Source organism: Capra hircus, chromosome 14 (genome assembly GCF_001704415.2).
Source record: "Capra hircus breed San Clemente chromosome 14, ASM170441v1, whole genome shotgun sequence".
Taxonomy (NCBI): domain Eukaryota; kingdom Metazoa; phylum Chordata; class Mammalia; order Artiodactyla; family Bovidae; genus Capra; species Capra hircus.
The window spans coordinates 36,017,447-36,038,365 of record NC_030821.1 but is presented as its reverse complement, the minus strand read 5'-3'; the positions used below and the strand labels follow the sequence as shown (position 1 = coordinate 36,038,365).

The 20,919-nt window shown below is 42.2% G+C and overlaps 1 protein-coding gene across 6 annotated transcripts in view; it reads left to right on the top strand.

The window, feature by feature from the left end:
- Positions 1–20,919, top strand: part of SAMD12 (sterile alpha motif domain containing 12) — a 446,866-nt gene that overhangs the window by 410,084 nt on the left and 15,863 nt on the right. The window contains exon 6 of one of the 6 annotated variants that reach the window (XM_018058374.1): positions 20,585–20,670. The exons of the other annotated variants lie outside the window; for them this stretch is intronic. Coding sequence (XP_017913863.1) covers positions 20,585–20,637 — 53 coding nt within the window. The 3' untranslated portion in view covers positions 20,638–20,670. Of the gene's footprint in view, positions 1–20,584; positions 20,671–20,919 lie in introns of those variants that run through there. 6 annotated transcript variants of the gene reach the window in all.

The window sequence follows — 20,919 nt, the reverse complement described above, 5'->3', positions numbered from 1 at the left end:
AACATAAAACAGAAGAATATTGTAACAAATTTAATAAAGACTTTAAAAATAATCACCCAGATTGAAAAGAGTCTTTACCCCAAAATGCCATCATTGAACCTCTGCCATGTACCAGACATTGTGCTGGATGCTAGGGAGCCTGTCCTGGGCAAAAGCGAGCATGGACCTTGCCTGCATGGCCCTCTGTTCTCTAATTTTGTTGTTCAGTCACTAAGCTGTGTCTGACTCGTGACCCCATGGACTGCAGCATGCCAGGCTTCCCTGTCCTTCACTGTCTCCCAGAGCTTACTCAAACTCATGTCCATCCAGTCAGTGATGCCATCTGACCATCTGATCTTCTGTCGCCCCCTTCTCCTCCTAAATTCAGTCTTTCCCATCATCAAGGTCTTTTGCAATGAGTCAGCTCTTCGTGTCAGGTGGCCAAAGTATTGGAGCTTCAGCTTCAGCATCAGTCCTTCCAGTGAGTATTCAGGGTTGATTTTCTTCAAGACTGACTGGTTTGACCTCCTTACTGTCCAAGGGACTCTCAAGAGTCTTCTCCAGCACCGCAGTTCTCTAATTAGTTGTAACGAAATAATCCCTCCAACAAATGTAAAAGGGCAACTGTGAAAAATACATGATTACCTTGTCAGCAGTGCTAGTACAGAACGCTGTTTCTAAACCATATATATGATCATGGCACAGTCTCTGCTTTACAGAGGTTCCTAACCACTCATCACCTACATGATAAAATCTAAACACATTAGCTGAGCATACATGTCTCTTCATGATCCGGCTCCAAACATTAGATGAGGTTGCAAGCCTCCTCCAACTCAATTAACTCATCCTATGACTCAGCCATATCTGATATTGTTTTCACATCTTACTCTTCTGGAAACAAGTGTGTTCCTTGTTTCTTCCATACCGTAGCTAAAGCAAAACTCTTCCAGCAGTGCTGGTCCTCTAGCTATGCAAGGAGATACCCTACTCATAGTGCAGATTCAACTTAAAGCCTCTTCCCACTCCCTGGATGTAATTAATTATTCTTTATGTTTTCTATGCCACTCACATGGCATGTCTCCCACTGGAATATAGTTATTAATAGCTTCTCTTTCTACCTCCCTCCCTGCCAGATTGTGACCCACTTGTGGGCAGAGATTGTTTTAGTTAATATAGATTTGAATTGATGTTACTTCATAAACACATAGTAAGGGAGACAAAAATATTTTGTTTCTTTAAAATTAAATTTTATGGGAGTATAGTTGCTTTACCACAGTTGTGTCAGTTTCTGCTGCACAGCAAAGTGAATCAGCTGTATGTATACATAGTCCCTCTTTTTTGGATTTCCTTCCCATTTAGATACTTTGCCGACTAAGGTCCGTCTAGTCAAGGTTATGGTTTTTCCAGTAGCCATGTATGGATGTGAGAGTTGGACTGTGAAGAAGGCTGAGAGCCGAAGAATTGATGCTTTTGAACTGTGGTGTTGGAGAAGATGCGAGAGTCCCTGGGACTGCAAGGAGATCCAACCAGTCCATTCTGAAGGAGATCAGCCCTGGGATTTCTTTGGAAGGAATGACGCTGAAGCTGAAACTCCAGTACTTTGGCCACCTCATGGGAAGAGTTGACTCATTGGAAAAGACTCTGATGCTGGGAGGGATTGGGGGCAGGAGGAGAAGGGGAAGACAGAGGATGAGATGGCTGGATGTCCTCACTGACTCAATGGATGTGAGTCTGAGTGAACTCTGGGAGTTGGTGATGGACAGGGAGGCCTGGCGTGCTGCGATTCATGGGGTCGCAAAGAGTCGGACACGACTGAGCGACTGAACTGAACTGAACTGAACTAGATCACTACACAGTGCTGAGTAGAGTTCCCTGAGCTATTCAGTATGTTCTCAGTAGTTATCCGTTTTATACATAGTATTATTAATAGTGTATATACGTCAATCCCAATCTCCAGTTCCTCCCACCCCCCACTTTCCTCCCTTGGTGTCCTAGCATTTATTCTCTATATCTTTGTCTCTATTTCAGTTTTGTAAATAATATCATCTATACTTTTTTGCTAGATTTCACATGTATGCATTAATATACATATATTTTTCTGTTTCTCACTTACTTCACCCTTTATGATGTCTCTAGATCCACCCACATCTCTAGGTTTCATTCCTTTTTGTGGCTGAACAATAGTCCATTGTATAGACATATCACATCTTCTTTATCCATTCACCTGTCAGTGGACATAAAATTTGCTTCCATGTCCTGGCTATAGTAAAGAATGCTGCAAAACATATTTTCTTCATTTATTTCTTTTCACTGTGACTTTCTAGTTTCTAATGAGCACTTCTTTGCCCTCAGGTTAACTTCAGGAAGTTTTCCCGCTTGGTTGGGGGTTTTTGTAGGAAATCATGTGCAGATAATTCCAGAGGCCTTTATATCATCATAGTCAACAATGTGTCTTCTTTTCACTGTGTACACTATGTCCCTCCTGCTTTTTAAACCCTTGTCATAGAACAAGTTTTGCATATTTGCATAATCTCTATTTACATAATTGTAGAGTGACCACATCAAAATATGGAAAAGGTGTTCTTTGGGAAGACTTTGATCTGTTTGTTTGTTTGTTTCGTGGGTATAAATTACCAGGAATGGATGAATTAACTGTTTCCATTACCTTTGCAACTTCGACCAAGCTTAGATCTTGTCTCTCTGTGCTTGAATCATGATTATGGCCAATTGGTTCCTAAGGTGTGTAACAGGAAATTGGGAAACCCATGAGAATAGCTGTGAACAGTTCTTTGAGAAACTGATTTTACAGCATGATGAGAATGGGAGAAGAAAAATGTAGTGACAAACTAAAAACAGACTCTTGGGAAGGATGTAAGATTTTCTTTTAAATGTATGCTTCTTAAGGACCTTTAGATTTCAGGGATCTGGCAATTGAAAGGAAACATTTCTTAGAGGCTATCAAATCTCATATTCCACAACCTGATAGTCATAGATGGTTAGACTATTAGATAATGCCGTAAAATACAGAACCATGGTCAGATTATTCATGTAGATCAAAACAATGGATAGGCAGCTTTCTAAAATATAAAATAAAAAATTAATAGCCCAGCAGAATTGCTGTAGAGAAGAAGGTATTATTCACCATGTCCATTGCTGAAGGATGTGATGGTGGAATTACACGTAACCCAAGTACTCACTCAAAGTGGTGTGTGCATCACAAGACCCCGATTCTCTCAACAGCAGAACTCCCAGGCCAGTCCCTCCAGCGATGAGTAGCCTCAGCCATTTACTCAGAGGGCCAGACAAGCATGATCACTTTTAATATATGCCATTACTGTCACCAGATGAGGACTAGAATTCTGATTATAAGAATGCTACCAGATAAATAGTGGAAATCAGGATGATTCTGTTTCATTTCTCTAGTGCTATGTAACAAACTATACCCAAAACTTAGTGGTTTATAATAAAACAACTATCGTTTCATTATATCTTACACATTTGAGTGTTGGGAACTGGGGCAGGGCTCAGCTAGGCTGCTTTTCGACCTCACATGGCATTGAATGTGGTTCCTATGTGGCATTCAGATGGTGGCAGGGTTGGTCGAAGACAGATTTACTTGTGTACCTGGTGCTTTGGAGGGTTAGCTGGAAGACTGGGTTCAGCTTTCCTCTTTCCATAGATTCTCAAGGCTTCTCCATGTGGTCTTTCCTATAGTGTGGTGAGATTTAACAGACCAAGCTGCCCGCTTCTTACAGGCCAGTCCTAGACCTGGCATAGCATCATGATCCCATTCTCCACTGTTCAAAGCAGACAGAGGCCAACCCAGATTCAAGAAAAGGGAAATAGATGCCACCTCTCTTGAGAGAAAGTGTCAAAGAATATGTAGATGCCTTTCCTCCACAAGAGAATGCAAATTGCCTTGCATATTTGATTTCAGATTTGTGCTGTAGATTTATAACCTAGACAGAATAGATCTGTGTTTATTCTGTTTTTCTAAAAGTATTTATTAAGCATGAGCTTGTTGTGCGCATAGCACTGTGCTGTCTACTGAGAGAGACTGAGAAGAGATAAGGGGCGCAGTCTCTCCCCCTCCAGAAATTTGCATCTTGATGTGAATACAAGACAAACACATAGCAAGCAATTAGGGCATATACTAATATAATTAAAGTGGGAAAATGCACATCATAGACCAGTGTGGCCAACACAAATGCCTGTAGGGCTCAGGCAAGCCCAAAACAGAGAAGTATGCTGTCCTGGGAACAGTCAGGAGTGTGATGGGACTTTGGAGGGCTGGGGAGTTCGTGGCACATCTCAGGAGATAACTCTGCTCAGCTCCAGCCAACTATTGTCCTTTCAGAATATGGGACAATGATGCCACAACTACCAATTTTTCAAAGAAGTATATTCCTCTTCATTTTTGCATGTCAAATTAAAATTTGACCTACATGCCACCAGTTTTCAGTCCCTAAAAAGATAAGTGCTTTAAAGATTTGTGAAAACAGATGAAGTTAGACTGGAGCAGCACTATTTAAAGTGTGAACTGCACGGGACTTTCCCAGTGGTTCAATGGCTAAGACTCCACCCTCTCAATACAGGGGGTACAGGTTTGATCCCTGGTTGGGGAACTAGATCCCACATACTGCAACTAAGAGTTTTCATGCCATAGCTAAAGATCTGCATGCCTCGATGAAGATCAAAGATCCTGTGTGCCACAACTGAGACTGATACTGTGAAATAAATGAGTGAGTAAGTAAGTAAGTGTGAGCCACAGACCAGGGCTAGGCTGTAAGCTGTGTATGACTAATCCACAGTGGAGTAAGTCGATAACTTGAGGATAAGTATCGAGGCATACTCTACAGCAGTTTAACACCCAAGCCTGTGACTGGTATGCTTGTCCTATTGAGGATGGATCAGCTTTGGTCCTGCAGAACTTGGCTGTAAGCTGTGTTTGTTGTGTGCTGCATGGGAGTCCTGCATTGCAAGAGCATGTGGGACCAAGCCCCACGGAACAGAGCCCCCTGTGAGGCCCCATGGAGAAGCTGGACCTCAAATAATATAGAGAATTGGGCTAAGCAAGAGAGGACAGAAAACTTTACTGGGTATTAGGAATTGTTGTTGTTCAGTTGCTGAGTTGTGTCCGACTCTTTGTGACCCCATGGACTGCAGCACACCAGCCTTTCCTGTCCTTTACCATCTCCCAGAGTTTGCTCAAACTCATGTCCATTGAGTCAGTGATGCCATCCAACCATCTCATCCTCTGTCACCCCTTTCTCCTGCCCTCAATCTTTCCCAACCTTAGGATCTTTTCCAATAAGTCGGCTCTTTGAATCAGGTGGCCAAAGTATTGGAGCTTCAGCTTCAGCATCAGTTCTTCCAGTGAGTATTCAGGGTATTAGGAGTAGCATGCCCCCAAAATCAAAGGAGAGTTTGTTTGTGAGAGATGTTGTGGAAGGCACAGGTGGAATTTGGAGTGATGATAAAAAGCCCCAGATACAGCCTCGTACCCTGGAACTTACCTTGTGAGGAACACCCCTAGAGGGTCTTGGAAAGCAATTGTCCATCACTAACTTCCTGTAGTGCTTTTTCCACTCTTTTCTCATTTCTTTCAAGATCTGGTTCAAATTCCACTCTCTCAATTTATGCAACAGTGATCACTTTTTTTTTTTGCATCAACTAATACTTTATTTATACTGTCATCATTCCATGGCCATCCCTCTGTATCTGTGGGGGATTGGCTTCAGAACCTGCCACTGATACGAAAATCCTCAGGTGTTCCTGTTCCATAGTTGGCCCTCCATATCCTTGGATGTGGAATCCAGAGATATGGAATGCTGACTGTATTATTTATTGAAAAATAACCACATGTAAGTGGACCCACAAAGTTTAAACCCATGTTGTTCAAGGGTCAACTACATACGTATATTATCTTTCCTCCCTAACATGTGATGTACTCTGTGGGCAAAAATTCCCTTACCCAGCCCTGAGTCCCCTTCAGAATCTAGCAAAATCTCTTGCCCATAGTGAATATTCACGTGTGTGCTGATGAACAAGACACACAGTTCTGCCGGGCAGACTCATGTGATGAGAGCATTTGAATAGGTTAGAGCAGAAGAATAAAACTTATGCAAAGTCTGAACAATGAATGCTGAGAGCAAGCACTGGAAGAGGAAAATCTAATATAGAATGTGCAAACAGTATACTTTGCTGAGAAAGGTCCGTGTAGTCAGTTATGGTTTTTCCAGTAGTCACCTATGGATGTTAGAGTTGGACCATAAAGAAGGCTGAGCACTGAAGAACCGATGCTTTCAAACTGTGGCGGAGCTGAGAAGACTCTTGAGAGTCCCTTGGACAGTAAGGAGATCAAACCAGCCAATCCCAAAGAAAATCAGCCCTGAATATTAGTTTAAAGAACTGATGCTGAAGCTGAAACTCCAATACTTTGGCCACCTGATGTGGAGAGCCAACTCACTGGAAAAGACTCTGAGGCTGGGAAAGATTGAGGGCAAGAGAAGAAGGGAGTGACAGAGGACAAGATTGTTGGATGGCATCTCTTATTCAATGGACGTGAATTTGAGCAAACTCCAGGTGGTGGTGAAGAACAGGGAAGCCTGGTGTGCTACATTTCATGGGATCGTGAAGAGTCAGACATGACTTAGTGATTGAAAAACAATAAAAACTTTGCACCTATTAAGCTATGGTACATGTATCCCTATGTTAAATGCCCCCAGACTGTTGCAATTCAGTACATTTTCTGTTTCTTCAGCCCTCTGCCAAATCCTACTAAATGGTACCATGTGTGGGTCCCCACTACGCTGTATCCTGATTTACTTCATGGAACTTGTTTGAGTGTGGATGAAAGGGTGTTTCCTGTACGTCCATGGAATAGAGAGCACTTCATAACAGCTTTTTCCCTTGCAATATAGAATCTTCTTAAAGCCTTTTCACTAGTACTAAATTTATTTTTGGTATTCTATATCAGCTGTCAGCAAACTTGTGTGTGTGAAGAACCACAGTAAACATTTTTGGCTTTGTGGATTATATGATCTCTGTAGCAACTCAACTCTTCCACTGTAATTTGAAAGTAACCATAGACACATAAATGGATGGGTGTGGTCATTCCAATGAAACCTGATTTATAAAAACAGGGGGTAGGCTGGATTTTCCGTATAGGTGCTCTAGTTTTCCGGCACCTGTTCTAGATTACTGGAATGGCCAGACACAAGCTTTTGAAAGAGAGGAATTTGACTGTAACTTCGGTTTTATGTTTGAAAGTAACAGATTTTTCATTTGTAGAGAAGTTGTATTTCTCTAGTTTGCTTATTTCTTTTATTTTTAGGTTCTCATTAGTTATCTGTTTCATGCATACTAGTGTATATATGTCAAACCCAGCCTCCCAATTCATCCCACCCTCTTATCCCCCCTTGGTATCTGTACATTTGTCCTCTATGCCTGTGTGTGTCTTTCTGCTTTGCAAATAGGTTCATCTGTACCATTTTTCTAGATTCCACGTGTATGCACTAATATACAATATTTGTTTGTTCTCTTTCTGACTTACTTCACTCTGTAGGACAGACTTGAGGTCCATCCAGGTCTCTACAAATCACACAATTTCATTCCTTCTTATGGCTGAATAATATTTCATTGTATATATAGGCCACATTTTCATTATCCATTCCTCTGTTCAGTGGACATTTAGGTTGCTTTCCATGTCCTGGCTATTAATAAATAGTGCTATAAAAAAAACTACGATGAGGTTTCACCTCACACTAGTCAGAATGACCATAATAAATCTACAAACAATAAATGTTAGGGTGTGGAGAAAAGAGAATTCTCTTACACTGTTGGTGGGAATATAAATTGGTGCAGCCACTATGGAGAACAGTGTGGAGGTTTCTTAAGAAACTCAAAATAGAGCTACCATTTTTGTTGTTGTTCAGTCAACCCCACTCCTGGCCATATATCCAGGGAAAATCATAATTCCAAAATATACATGCTATAAACATTCCAATGTTTATAGCTTACTCACTCTACTCAGATTTTTTTAGTCCTTCAAATAAGTTCTCCTTACATCTAACAACTGCGGTAATAGCTTGTTAAACCTCTCATTTAAGTACTGGGTCCTGTCTAATCTCCACCTCCATCTCTAGCTATTGTTCCACTGCACTTTCTACTCTAATCTATTATGTCCAAATGCTGTAAGACCCTGTCTCCTGCACAACCAATTTCATTAAGAAATGGTAGCTTTGTCATCAACCAGCAAGTCATGGGAAAGAATGACAATTTCATGAGTGCTATCACTTTAAAGCACAGATAAACACCAGCAATTTGTATTGAGTTTGACACCAAGCTGACTTTCCTTCCCCTTCTTAATTTCCAAAATAGACAAGTTTCTAACATCCATACTCATGTTAGATAGCATCCTTCACATATGTCTTATTAAAAGGCTTCCTGCTTCAGTGATATCTGGACTTTCCTTAGGACAAAGATCTGTCTCTTTAAGCCTCTTCAGTTGAACATTGCACTGCAAAAGAAAATGCTTGACAGCCTTGCCTCTTGAGACACAGACATCTTTACCAAGGGCACACACTCTTAGCGTCGGTTCTAACGCTACAGAAACCATAGCCTCAGCATACAGGCCGTGAGCTGTTGAGACAAAAGATCTTGACATCCTAGCATAGAAAATTAACAGCGATGTGAAATACATTTGATTGCTGTCTAAAGTAACATCATGGTCAGCCAGACTTCTGTCTCAACGTGGAGCCTTTCTGTCACAAAGACATGACTGATTCCATTCTGTGTGTTAGTCTGTCAACAAGGTAATCTACGTCTTCTTCAGATTTCACTCTAAATAACCCATGACTGAGATGAATGAGTCCCTAGTGACTCTTGCTTGTTTCCACTAAGATACTATTCCTTGAGGCCACCACTGGATATCTAAAAAAGCTTGGGAATTTCACAAGCACGTTTGCATCTAATTCGTGAACTCTGCTCCAAATTCCAAGAAGCGTTTAAGATTGTGTGTGTGTTGGGGGAGGGGGGGCGGACTGAAACTTTCCCCCTTTTGAGTATTTCTTAACTCTTCTCTATTTCTTTCCTGCATGCGTATGTGCTGAGTCACTTCAGTCATGTCCAGCTCTTTGCAACCCCATGAACTGTAGCCCAGCAGGCTCCTCAGTTTTCCAGGCAAGAATACTGGAGTGGGTTTCCATGTCCTTCTCCTGGGGATCTTCCTGACCCAGGGATAGAACGCAAGTCTCTTAGATCTCCTACATTGACAGGTGGGTTCTTTACCGCTAGCACCACCTGGGAAGCCCATTTCTTTCCTGGGCCCAGCAGAACTCAGCTCTTTTAAGGATTTCCAGTGATGGAAGAAATTCCTTGAAGGTGAGGAGAAAGGACTTTCTTAAAATTTTCATTTATAATCTACAGATCTCAAGAAAAACAATGAGTTGAATTTTAAGCCCTATACCTCTCTTGTCATATGGTTAGATGAGAACTGAGCAGTAAGACCACCAGAACCCTCCAAGTCCTGCTCATCCCCAGTAACCCCAGTGTATAGACTAATTATGCACAAGCCTCAGTCCAGTAATCAAAAAATCTAGATTGACTTCCAGGTCCTGCTTCTTTAAGGTTCTTGAACAGACCTTCTTAGAGTATCTGTGAAAATTAACAAGGTAGTGAATTCCAGCTACCTGTTGCTGCATTAAAAAACCACCGCATTTTTTTTAAAATTTTTATTGGAGTGTATGTAGTTGATTCACAATGTTGTTAGTTTCAGGTGTACAACAAAGTGAATCAGCTATGCGTATACATATATCCATCCTTTTTTAGATTCTTTTCCCATATAGTTCATTACAGAGTATAGAGTTCCCTGTGCTATACAGTAGGGCCATAGTCACTTGTTTTGTATGTAGTAAGTAGTGTGTATAAGTCAAGTCCCAGTCTTAGAGGCCCACAGCAACAAAAGTCACTAATTGGCTATGATTTTGCAGTTTGGGTGACCCAACAAGGAGCTCATCTTTTCACCCCACATGTTATCAGCTGGGGCTGAGATCTACATCCAAGATGGCACACTCCAATGGCTAGCAAGTTAGTCAAGGCAGGTGGCTAGTTCCTCAGTTGGGGTGTCAGCTGGGAACCTCAGTTCTCCTCCATGTGGGCCTTTCCATGTAGCCCCTTGGCTTACTTATAACATGGTGCCATTTCTGCCATATTCTGTTAGACAAAGCAGTCACTGGCCTGGCCCAGATTTTAAGGAGTAGGAAAAAAATACCCCAACAGGAGTTAGGAAGAGGGGCTGTGATGAGAATTTGCAGCTGTCTCTCACTCAGAAATCAAAATACTTTGATTTCCATGGAGATAACTCATAGTTTTTAGTTCCTACAATGTAAATTTTATCCCAAGTCGTATTTCAATCCAGTATTTTCTCTCTTTGCTACCATATGAGGCTTATCCTCCCTGCGCTCTTTTGAGATTCACCATTCCCTGTTATTAAATGGAAAGGAGTTTGAAATTTGTTGAGCATCTGTTAGGCACAATACCCATAATATATGTTATTTTATTTCCTGTATTTCTTTGCTTCTGAGGTGTACTATTAACACTTCTGAATTGTACTTTTTACATTATAATCACTGTAGGTCATATGGCAGTCTTGGCTACATGAACTTGGCTGACTGTTGATATTTTTATCATCTCACTCAAGTTATATATACTATTAGCACTTCACCTGTTGAGTTTAATTGCTATTTTAAAATGTCTTCAGAAATATTACACTATAATTTGGCATTGAAGCAAAAATTTATCCTGAATGCTGAAAGTCATGGAACTAGAACACCATTAGTGAGGCAAATGTTTGACATTGGGATAATGACCTCAATTTCATATCTTTCTGCAAAGCAGTAATCGTGAGCTTTACACTGCCTAAAGGAAGATGCCACAAGTAGATGAAGGTGTGTTGACTTTATTACTAAGATGCATGCAGAAGGAATGCCTGTCATACATAAAGCTTGCACCTAAAACTACAGAAATTGCCAGGTTCTTCAGAGCAAATGAAAGAAATACCAAAGAAACTAAATATCATGCGTTGTTCATGACTGTCAAAAAAAAAAAAAAGCATTATCTCATAGTTCCATGAGCAGTGTTTTCTTCTCCTTCCTTTGTCCACGATATAGCCTTAGTCGCTCAGTCATGTCTGCTTTTTTGCGACCCCATGGTCTGTAGCCTGCCAGGCTCCTGGGTCCATGGGATTCTCCAGGCAAGAATATTGGAGTGGGTTGCCATGCCCTCCTCTGGGGGATCTTCCCAACCCAGGGATTGTACCCAGGTCTCCCTCATTGCAGGCAGATTCTTTACTGTCTGAGCCACCACAGAAGCCTGTGAATACTGGAGTGGGTAGCCTGTCCCCTCTCCAGGGGATCTTCCCAACCCAGCAATCAAACCGGAGTCCCCTGCATTGCAGGCAGATTCTTTACCAGCTGAGCTAGCAAGGAAGCCCTTGTCCATGATACATTAAAAAAAAAATGCATTTTGGATTCAATGAAATATAGTAGTTCTCACAAAACCATCTGTAAACCACACATGAATTCCCTCCTTTTACAGATGAAGGAACCTTGGCTTAGAGAGGTTAAATAACTTGACCAGTCTTAAGACTAGCGAGTGGAATAATCACTGATGTTCATTACCCCACAGTGATTCCTTAAAATTGTAGAGCAACACAGGTGGGTAGTTCTAGAAAGATACTAAATGTTGTGTGATGACAGCCATTCCACTGCCATCTCCAGTACACTTCACAAACATGAACGTGGTGCCGCTACAGTGCCCCACAAACCAACCTCCTCCTCTCAAGAGAGCGCCTTCCACAGGGCTGGGCCCCTGCCCAGGATCCCCGCACAGTCCTGTTGAGAAGAATAACTAATAAAAAGCCCATTCGTGCAGAGAGTTTTATAAGGGGTCACATTTCCTGGTGACTCCATTGATAAAAAATCTGCCTGCGATGCAGGAGACCCGGGTTCAATCCCTGGGTCAAGAAGATCCCCTGGAGAAGGGAATGGCTACCCACTCCAGTATTCTTGTCTGGGAAATCCCATAGAGAGCACTCTGACAGGCTACAGACCTTGGGATCACATAGAGTCAGACACGACTTAATGACTAAGCCACCACCAATAAGCAATCAGGAATTAACGCTCTGAAATAGTGACTTTTAAAGAACAATTTCCCAACTCTTAAATTCTCCAAGTTAGTATGCCTAGTAGTAATGTGGGGCAGATACCACATGCCCAAACTATCTTTTTAAGGCAGTACATCAAGCATCCCCTGGCACCTTACAGGCAAGAGCTATGGTTTGGGCTGCTGCTTGCTCTAAGGAGCAAGGAGACCCTAAGGAGACATGGGAAGCTTCCTCTATCCCATCCTATCTGGGCCAGCTCCTTGTGGGGCTACCATAGTGGTCAGCAAGGGCCTGCCGCCCTCATCTGCATTTCCACTGAACAGACAGAGAGGAAGCAGTTTAAGGGCCCCTCCTACCCTAATGAGAGAGACTCCATCTCTTCTATGGCAGTCTTTCATTAGGTGTCACTGTCATATAACTTCAGTTCAGTCACTCAGTCATGTCCAACTCTTTGCAACCCTATGCACTGCAGCACACCAGGCTTCCCTCAATCACCAACTCCTGGGAGCTTACTCCTGGAGCTCATCACCATTGAGTCGGTGATGCCATCCAACCATTTCATCCTCTGTCATTCCCTTCTCCTCCTGCCTTAAATCTTTTCCAGCATCAGGGTCTTTTCAAATGAGTCAGCTCTTCACATCAGGTGGCCAAAGTATTGGAGTTTCAACTTCAACATCAGTCCTTCCAAAGAATATTCAGGGCTGATTTCCTTTAGGATGGACTGGTTTGATCTCTTTGCAGTCCAAGGGACTCTCAAGAGTCTTCTCCAATACCACAGTTCAAAAACATCAATTCTTCAGTGCTCACCTTTCTTTATAGTCCAACTCTGACATCCGTATGTGACTACTGGAAACATCATAGCTTTGACTAGACAGGCCTTTGTTGGCAAAGTAATGTCTCTGCTTTTTAATGTGCTATCTAGGTTGGTCAGCTTTTCTTCCAAGGAGCAAGCATCTTTTAATTTCATGGCTGCAGTCACCAGCTGCAGTGATTTTGGAGCCCAGAAAAATAAGGTCTGTCAGTGTTTCCACTGTTTCCCCATCTATTTCCCATAAAGTGATGGGACCAGATGTCATGATCTTAGTTTTCTGAATGTTGAGCTTTAAGTCAACTTTTTCACTCTCCTCTTTCACTTTCATCAAGAGGCTCTTTAGCTCTTCTTCACTTTCTGTGATGAGGGTGGTGTCATCTGCATATCTAAGGTTATTTATATTTCTCCTGGCAATCTTAATTCCACTTTGTGCTTCATCCAGCCCAGCATTTCACATGATGTAGTCTGCATATAAGTTAAATAAGCAGAATGACAATATACAGCCTTGACGTACTCCTTTCCCTATTTGGAACCAGTGTGTTGTTCCATGTCCAGTTCTAACTTGCTTCCTGACCTGCATACAGATTTCTCAGGAGGCAAGTAAGGTGGTCTGGTATTCCCATCTCTTGAAGAATGTTCCACAGTTTGTTGTGATCCACACAGTCAAAGGCTTTGGCATAGTCAATAAAGCAGAAGTACACGTTTTTCTGGAACTATTTTGTTTGTTCGATGACCCAATGGATGTTGGCAATTTGATCTCTGGTTCCTCTGCCTTTTCTAAATCCAGCTAGAATATCTGGAAGTTCATGGTTCAGGTACTGTTGAAGCCTCTCTTGGAGAATTTTGAGCATTACTTTGCTAGCATGTGAGATGAGTACAATTGTGTGGTAGTTTGAACATTCTTTGGCATTGCCTTTCTTTGGGATTGGGATGAAAACTGACCTTTTCCAGTCCTGTGGCCACTGCTAAGTTTTCCAAATTTGCTGGCATATTGAGTGTAGCACTTTCATAGCATCATTGTTTAGGATTTCAAATAGTTCAACTGGAATTCCATCACCTCCACTAGCTTTGTTCATAGTGATGCTTCCTAAGGCCCACTTGACTTCACATTCCAGGATGTCTGGCTCTAGGTGAGTGATCACACCATTGTGATTATCTGGGTCATGAAGATCTTTTTTGTACACTTCTGTGTATTGTTGCCACCTCTTCTTAATATCTTCTGCTTCTGTTAGGTCCCTACCATTTCTGTCCTTTATTGAGCCCATCTTTGCATGAAATGTTCCCTTGGTATCTCTAATTTTCCTGAAGAGATCTCTAGTCTTTCCTATTCTATTGTTTTCCTCTATATCTTTGCATTGATCGCTGAGGAAGGCTTTCTTATTTCTCGTTGCTTTTCTTTGGAACTCTTCATTCAAATAGGCATATCTTTCCTTTTTTCCTTTGCCTTTCTCTTCCCTTCTTTTCTCAGCTATTTGTAAGACCTCCTCAGACAACCATTTTGCCTTTTTGCATTTCTTTTTCTTGGGAATGGTCTTGATCACTTTCTCCTATATAATGTTATGAACCTCCATAGATCTCAGGCACTCTATCAGATCTAATCCCTTGAATTAATTTGTCACTTCTACTGTATAATCATAAGGGATTTGATTTAGATCATACCTGAATGTCTAGTGGTTTTCCCTACTTTCTTCAATTTAAGTCTGAATTTTGAAAATTACGTGCCCAGGAACTTTTAAAGCAGATCACCATTATCTTCATTACCTCCACCATAGTTTGGCCTCAGATCAAACAACAGGGAGGGAACACAGCCCTGCCCTTCAACAGAAAATTGGATTAAATATTTCCTGAGCATGGCCCTGCCCATCAGAACAACACCCAGTTTTCCCCTCAGTCAGTCTCTCCCATCAGGAAGCTTCTGTAAGCCTCTTATCCTTATCCATCAGAGGGCATACAGAGTAAAAACCATAGTCACAGAAAACTAATCAAACTGATCACAGGGACCACTGCCTTGTCTAACTCAATGAAATTATGAGCCATCCCATGTAGGGCCACCCAAGACAGATGGGTCATGGTGGAGAGTTCTGACAAAATGTGATCCACTGGAAAAGGAAATAGAAAACCACTTCAGTATTCTTGCCTCGAGAACCCCATGAATAATATGAAAAGGCAAAAAGATAGGAAATTGTAAAATGAAGTCCCCAGGTCAGCAGGTGCCCAATATGCTACTGGAGATCAGTGGAGAACTAACTCCAGAAAGAATGAAGAGATGGAGCCAAAGCAAAAACAACACCCAGTTGTGGATGTGACTGGTGATAGAAGTCAAGTTTGATGCTGTAAAGAGCAATATTGCATAGGAACCTCGAATATTAGGTTCATGAATCAAGATATTTTGGAAGTGGTTAAACGGAGATTGCAAGAGTGAACATTGACATTTTAGGAATCAGTGAACTAAAATGGACTGGAATGGGTGAATTTAGCTCAGATAACCATTATATCTACTACTATGGGCAAGAATTCCTTAGAAGAAATGGAGTAGCACTCATAGTCAACAGAAGAGTCCAAAATGCAGTACTTGGATGCAGTCTCAAAAACGACAGAATGATCTCTTTTCGTTTCCAAGGCAAACCATTCAATATGACAGTAATCCAAGTCTGTGCTTCAACCAGTAATGCTGAAGAAGCTGAAGTTGAACGGTTCTATGAAGACCTACAAGACCTTCTAGAACTAATGCCCCAAAGATATTTCCTTTTCATTATAGGAGACAGGAATGCAAAAGTAGAAAGTCAAGAGATACCTAGAGTAACAGGCAAGTTCAGCCTTGGAGTACAAAATGAAGCAGGGAAAAGAGTAACAGAGTTTTGTCAAGAGAACACACTGGTCATACATCTTCTTCCAACAACACAAGAGAAAACGCTACACATTGACATCACCAGATGGTCAGTACTGAAATCAGATTGATTATATTCTTTGCAGTCAAAGATGGAGAAGCTCTATATACAGTCAGCAAAAACAAGACCAGGAGCTGATTGCGGCTCAGAACAGTTCAGTTCAATTCAGTTGCTCAGTTGTGTCTGACACTTTGAGGCCCCATGAACCGCAGCACACCAGGCCTCCCTGTACATCACCAACTGCCAGAGTCTACCCAAACCCATGTCCATTGAGTCAGTGATGCCATCCAACCATCTCATACTGTTGTCCCCTTCTCCTCCTGCCCTCAATCGTTCCCAGCATCAGGGTCTTTTCAAATGAGTCAGCTCTTCACATCAGGTGGCCAAAGTATTGGAGTTTCAACTTCAACATCAGTCCTTCCAGTGGATACCCAGGACTGATCTCCTTTAGGATGGACTGGTTGGATCTCCTTGCAGTCCAAGGGACTCTCAAGAGTCTTCTCCAACACCACAGTTCGAAAGCATCAATTCTTCAGCGCTCAGCTTTCTTTATAGTTCAACTCTCACATCCATATATGACTACTGGAAAAACCATAGCCTTGACTAGACGGACCTTAGTCGGCAAAGTAATGTCTCTGCTTTTCCATATGCTATCTAGGTTGGTCATAACTTTCCTTCCAAGGAGTAAGTGTCTTTTAATTTCATGGCTGCAATCACCATCTGCAATGATTTTGGAGCCCCCCCAAAATAAAGTCTGACACTGTTTCCACTGTTTCCCCATCTATTTCCCATGAAGTGATGGGACCGGATGCCATGATCTTCGTTTTCTGAATGTTGAGCTTTAAGCCAACTCTTTTCACTCTCCTCTTTCACTTTCATCAAGAGGCTCTTTAGTTCTTCTTCACTTTCTGCCATAAGGGTGGTGTCATCTGCATATCTCAAATCATGAACTCCTTATTGCCAGATTCAGACCTACATTGAAGAAAATAGGGATAACTGCTAGACCACCACCACATAGTTGCTTAGTTTAGAGACTGCTGCATGCTCAGCAGTCTTCAACTGAAAGATGAAAGATGAAAGATGCATAAAATACAAGCCCTTCACATGTGAAGTTTCCCTAAGCAGGAGGGTGGGTGAGTCTTGGGCAGAATTCCCAGCCATATCTGTTAACAGTGATGAGCACCCTTCCTTCTGTAATATTATCCAGGATGTTATATGATAGTGGTTTTCCTGTGTACAGATCTCTCCATAGACGAGAAGCTTCCTGAGGGCAATGACAAGGATTATTCATCTTCATGTCTCTGGTGTCTCACATAGTGCCTGGTAGAGCAATCCAAAAATGATGTTCATTCCTTTTGTTTGTTCATTCAACAAAATCTTGCAGAGGTTCTGAACAGGAAGATAGATGCTTTATGAGAATATGTAAGGCCATGTTGAAGTGGCCTGTGAGCTGGCCCAATAGGAACAGGAGAATCGGGGCAGGAGGATGAGGATGGAAGGAAGGACCATGTAAACCAAGGAAGGGCAGGATGGGACAAATTCCATCAGTTACTATGCCTGGAATGCAGGGTGGATATGTCTGGAAGAATGGGCTAAAGTGTAATTGTAAAGGGCCTGGAATATTGGGCCAAGTGTTCTTCTTGAATTGGTGCCATTAAACAGAATCTCCTTGCTCTCCTTAGAACACTCAGGAGGTGGCATTGCTCCGGAGGAGACCGGGGAATCAGGGTCCAGGGGGCTTCTCTTTTAGAAAAATGTGCTGAGGATTTGTCTTCCGTCTTGCAAATGATATGGAGTGAATGCCACATAAGCACCAGCAGACTCCAGATCTTACCTATGGTGCTATTTCCTTAGGGAGGAGGCAGAGTCTAGGGTACCAGCTTCCATCCTGTCTCCATCCATTGTCCTCAGTGTGACCCAACCACTGTGCCTTAGTTTTCTGGATTGATAATGGAGTTATCAAAGTTAGCAAACTGGAGTTGATAATCACATCATCTCAAAGGCGTTAAAAGGTTTAAAGGAAATGATGCTCTGTCACCTATGAGAACAGTACTTCTTGCCAGGTAAGTGTTCCACAAACATTAACTGTGATCATCTCTTCTCTTCTGTGTACCTTGGTTTCCTCACCCAAAGGGTGATAATACACGTTCCGGACCACTTCTCCTGGGCCCTGACAAAATAAAATACGACTAAATGTGTGAAAGCAATTTGGAAGTCAAGCTCTGCATAGCGGCAGGGTGGAGATAAGGCTGTTAATTATGATGTCCTTGGGTGAAACATAATCCCAAGAGCCTGGACAGGAAGGTGGGGTGTTCATGTATTTTCAGGCTGTTTGTTACAGGTGGGTGTGCGTGAGTGACTTCTCTAGATGAAGTATGTCAAGATGAGGGCTCTCTGTTTGACTGGTCCAAGATGGAATAAAGATGGAAACGGAAATTTACTAAGCAAGAAATAAATAAGGTTGCAGCCCTACAGCCTGGTATGCGATATAATTTCAAACATCATAGTCTCAGACATCTGGGCTCTATTACCTGAAATCCCATTAAACCTTCAGTTTCATAATTCTGTGTAGAACTTGGTAAATTGCAAGATTCTGCTGATGGCCACCAGCCAGTTCAAGCAATTAATCACAAGGGTCCCTGAGCAGGACTGCAACTCATGCCAAGTGGATTCTTTAAGGGGAAACTGTGTACACAAAAGAAATAGCCCCCATCCACACAGTTTCGTAGCAACATGCTTTGTAGCTCTGCCAACCCAGAGAAATTATCTATTATCATTAAAACATTCAAGTCTCATAACTTTTTCCTCAATGGAAATTAGTACTCACCAGCCCAAGGAAGATCCTCAAACCTCGTTAACTGTAATGTAGACTGTAACATCCCCAGAGCCAACAAGTCCAGTTCAGACTAAATGAAACCCTACCCTTTACCCACCCTCAGCGTTTTCTCCTTTGAGGGAACTCAACATGAACTGAGCTGTCTTTCCTTGTGAAGTTTTCTAGAATGCCTGGACTGTTTGCATTTGCCCATATGTTCCAGGCCAAAGGGCCAAAACCCACAGCAGAGAAGTAACCTTGGAGCCTGTCTTCAGAATCCTGCTAGACATACCCCAGGGTGAAAGGGCCCATCACAAAGGAACTATTTCTCCTAAGACTTCTTGCTTGGTTTTGCCAACTTAAAAGAGTTTATGTAAACAAGATAATCTTCTATACTTTAGAGCGTTTATAAAACCTTTCCTAATTACTGTTTTGTTTAGAGAGAGACCCTGGGAACATGATGGAGAGCAGAGGGGAGCCTTGAGCCCTCCCTTCAGACAGCAGAAAGGGAAGAGGGTGGCAGTCAAAATAAAAGTTATGATATGGGTAAAAGTATTGTGACCTCACCTTGCTTTTTAGGTTTCTTCTTTCTGAAACCCCCTTTATACTAAATCGCTCACTCTCAGTTTCTAATGCCACAAAGCAGCTGTCTAGTTTAGTAGCCACTAGGTACGTGTGACCATTTAAATTTAAACGAGTTGGGACTTCCCTGGTAGTCCAGTGGTTAAGACTGTACTTTCAGTGCAGGGAGTGAGGGTTCAGTACCTGGTTGGGGAAGTAAGATCCTACATGCCTCGTGGCCAGAAAATTTTAAAAATTAAAGTAGATATTTGCAGAGTCTTTAAAAGAAAGTAAATTTAAATGAATTAAAATTAATTTTATGGAGACACTAGCCACATGTCAAGAGGTCAAATAGCCACATGTGTTTAATGGCTGCCATACTGGATAAACCTGTGGTGCTAGAAAAGACTCTTAAGAGTCCCCTGGACAGCAAGGAGATCAAACCAGTCAATTCTAAAGGAAATCAACTCTGAATATTCGTTGGAAGGACTGATGCTGAAACTGAAGCTCCAATATTTTTGGCCACCTGATGTGAAGCGCTAACTCACTGGAAAAGACCTTGATACTGGGGAAGATTGAGGGCAGGAGGAGAAGGGGACGACGGAAGAGATGGTTGGATGGCATCACCAACTCAATGGACAAGAGTCTGCACAAACTCCAGGAGATAGTGAAGGACAGGGAAGTAAGTGCTGCAGGGACGGGTGTGCTGCAGCCCATGGGGTTGCAGAATCCAACATAACTGAGAAACTGAACAACAAAGAACATGTCCATCATTGCAGAAGCTCCTTTGGATGGTGCTATTCTAGATGAAGAACCTCAACAGACTTGCTATTCAAAGTGGAGGGCACAGGCCTGCAGCACTAGTATCACCTGAGAACTTGTTAGACACGCTTGATCTGCATTTTATCAAGATACCCTGGTGACTCCTAGACACATTAAAATTTGAGAAGCACTGTTCTAAAATTCCCTTCCCCTCTTAGAGTCTGTACAGTGACATTGATCATTGTCCTTGGCACATTTCGTTCACTTTTATGTAGCTTGTGTCCCCTTGTGACCTAGAGGTTGGGATGGAGTGGGAAGTGATAGGGAGGTTCAGGAGAAAGGGGCATATGTATACCTATGGTGATTCATGTTGATGTATGGCAGAAACCAACACGATAGTGTAAAGCAATTATCCTTCAGTTAAAAATCAATTTAAAAAAGTAATAAAAGATTTACTCTTTTTCCAAAGAAGCTTGGGGTTCGGAGTAGTGATGCGTAGAAGAGTGGTCCTCGGGTGATGTGGGTGTGCCCTGCAAGTTTGGTAGAAATGCACATTTACAAACCCACTCCAAACCTACTGAATCAGATTTTTTTCCACTCAGGGCCCCAAATCTGGGTTTTACCATGCTGTCCAGGGAATTTCCAAGCACAGTGAAGTTGGAGAAGCATTAGGCAGACACATCATCAGGTGATTCTAATACAGTATGATAAGTATAATGAGACAGGAAACTCTCCAAGCCCTGCACCCTCCAAGGGAAGGGGGGAGGCGGGTATCTTACTAAATGTTCAGTGGAACAAATGTTGCTTGTCTGCTTAATTAAGTAGCTGATGCATGAATAGGCTTGTAGAAACTAAACAATACTGGGAAGATGGACCTGGGGCTTTGGATGGATTGGATGGCTTGCTCAGGTCTTGCCTCTCCTGTCTGCCTCACTCT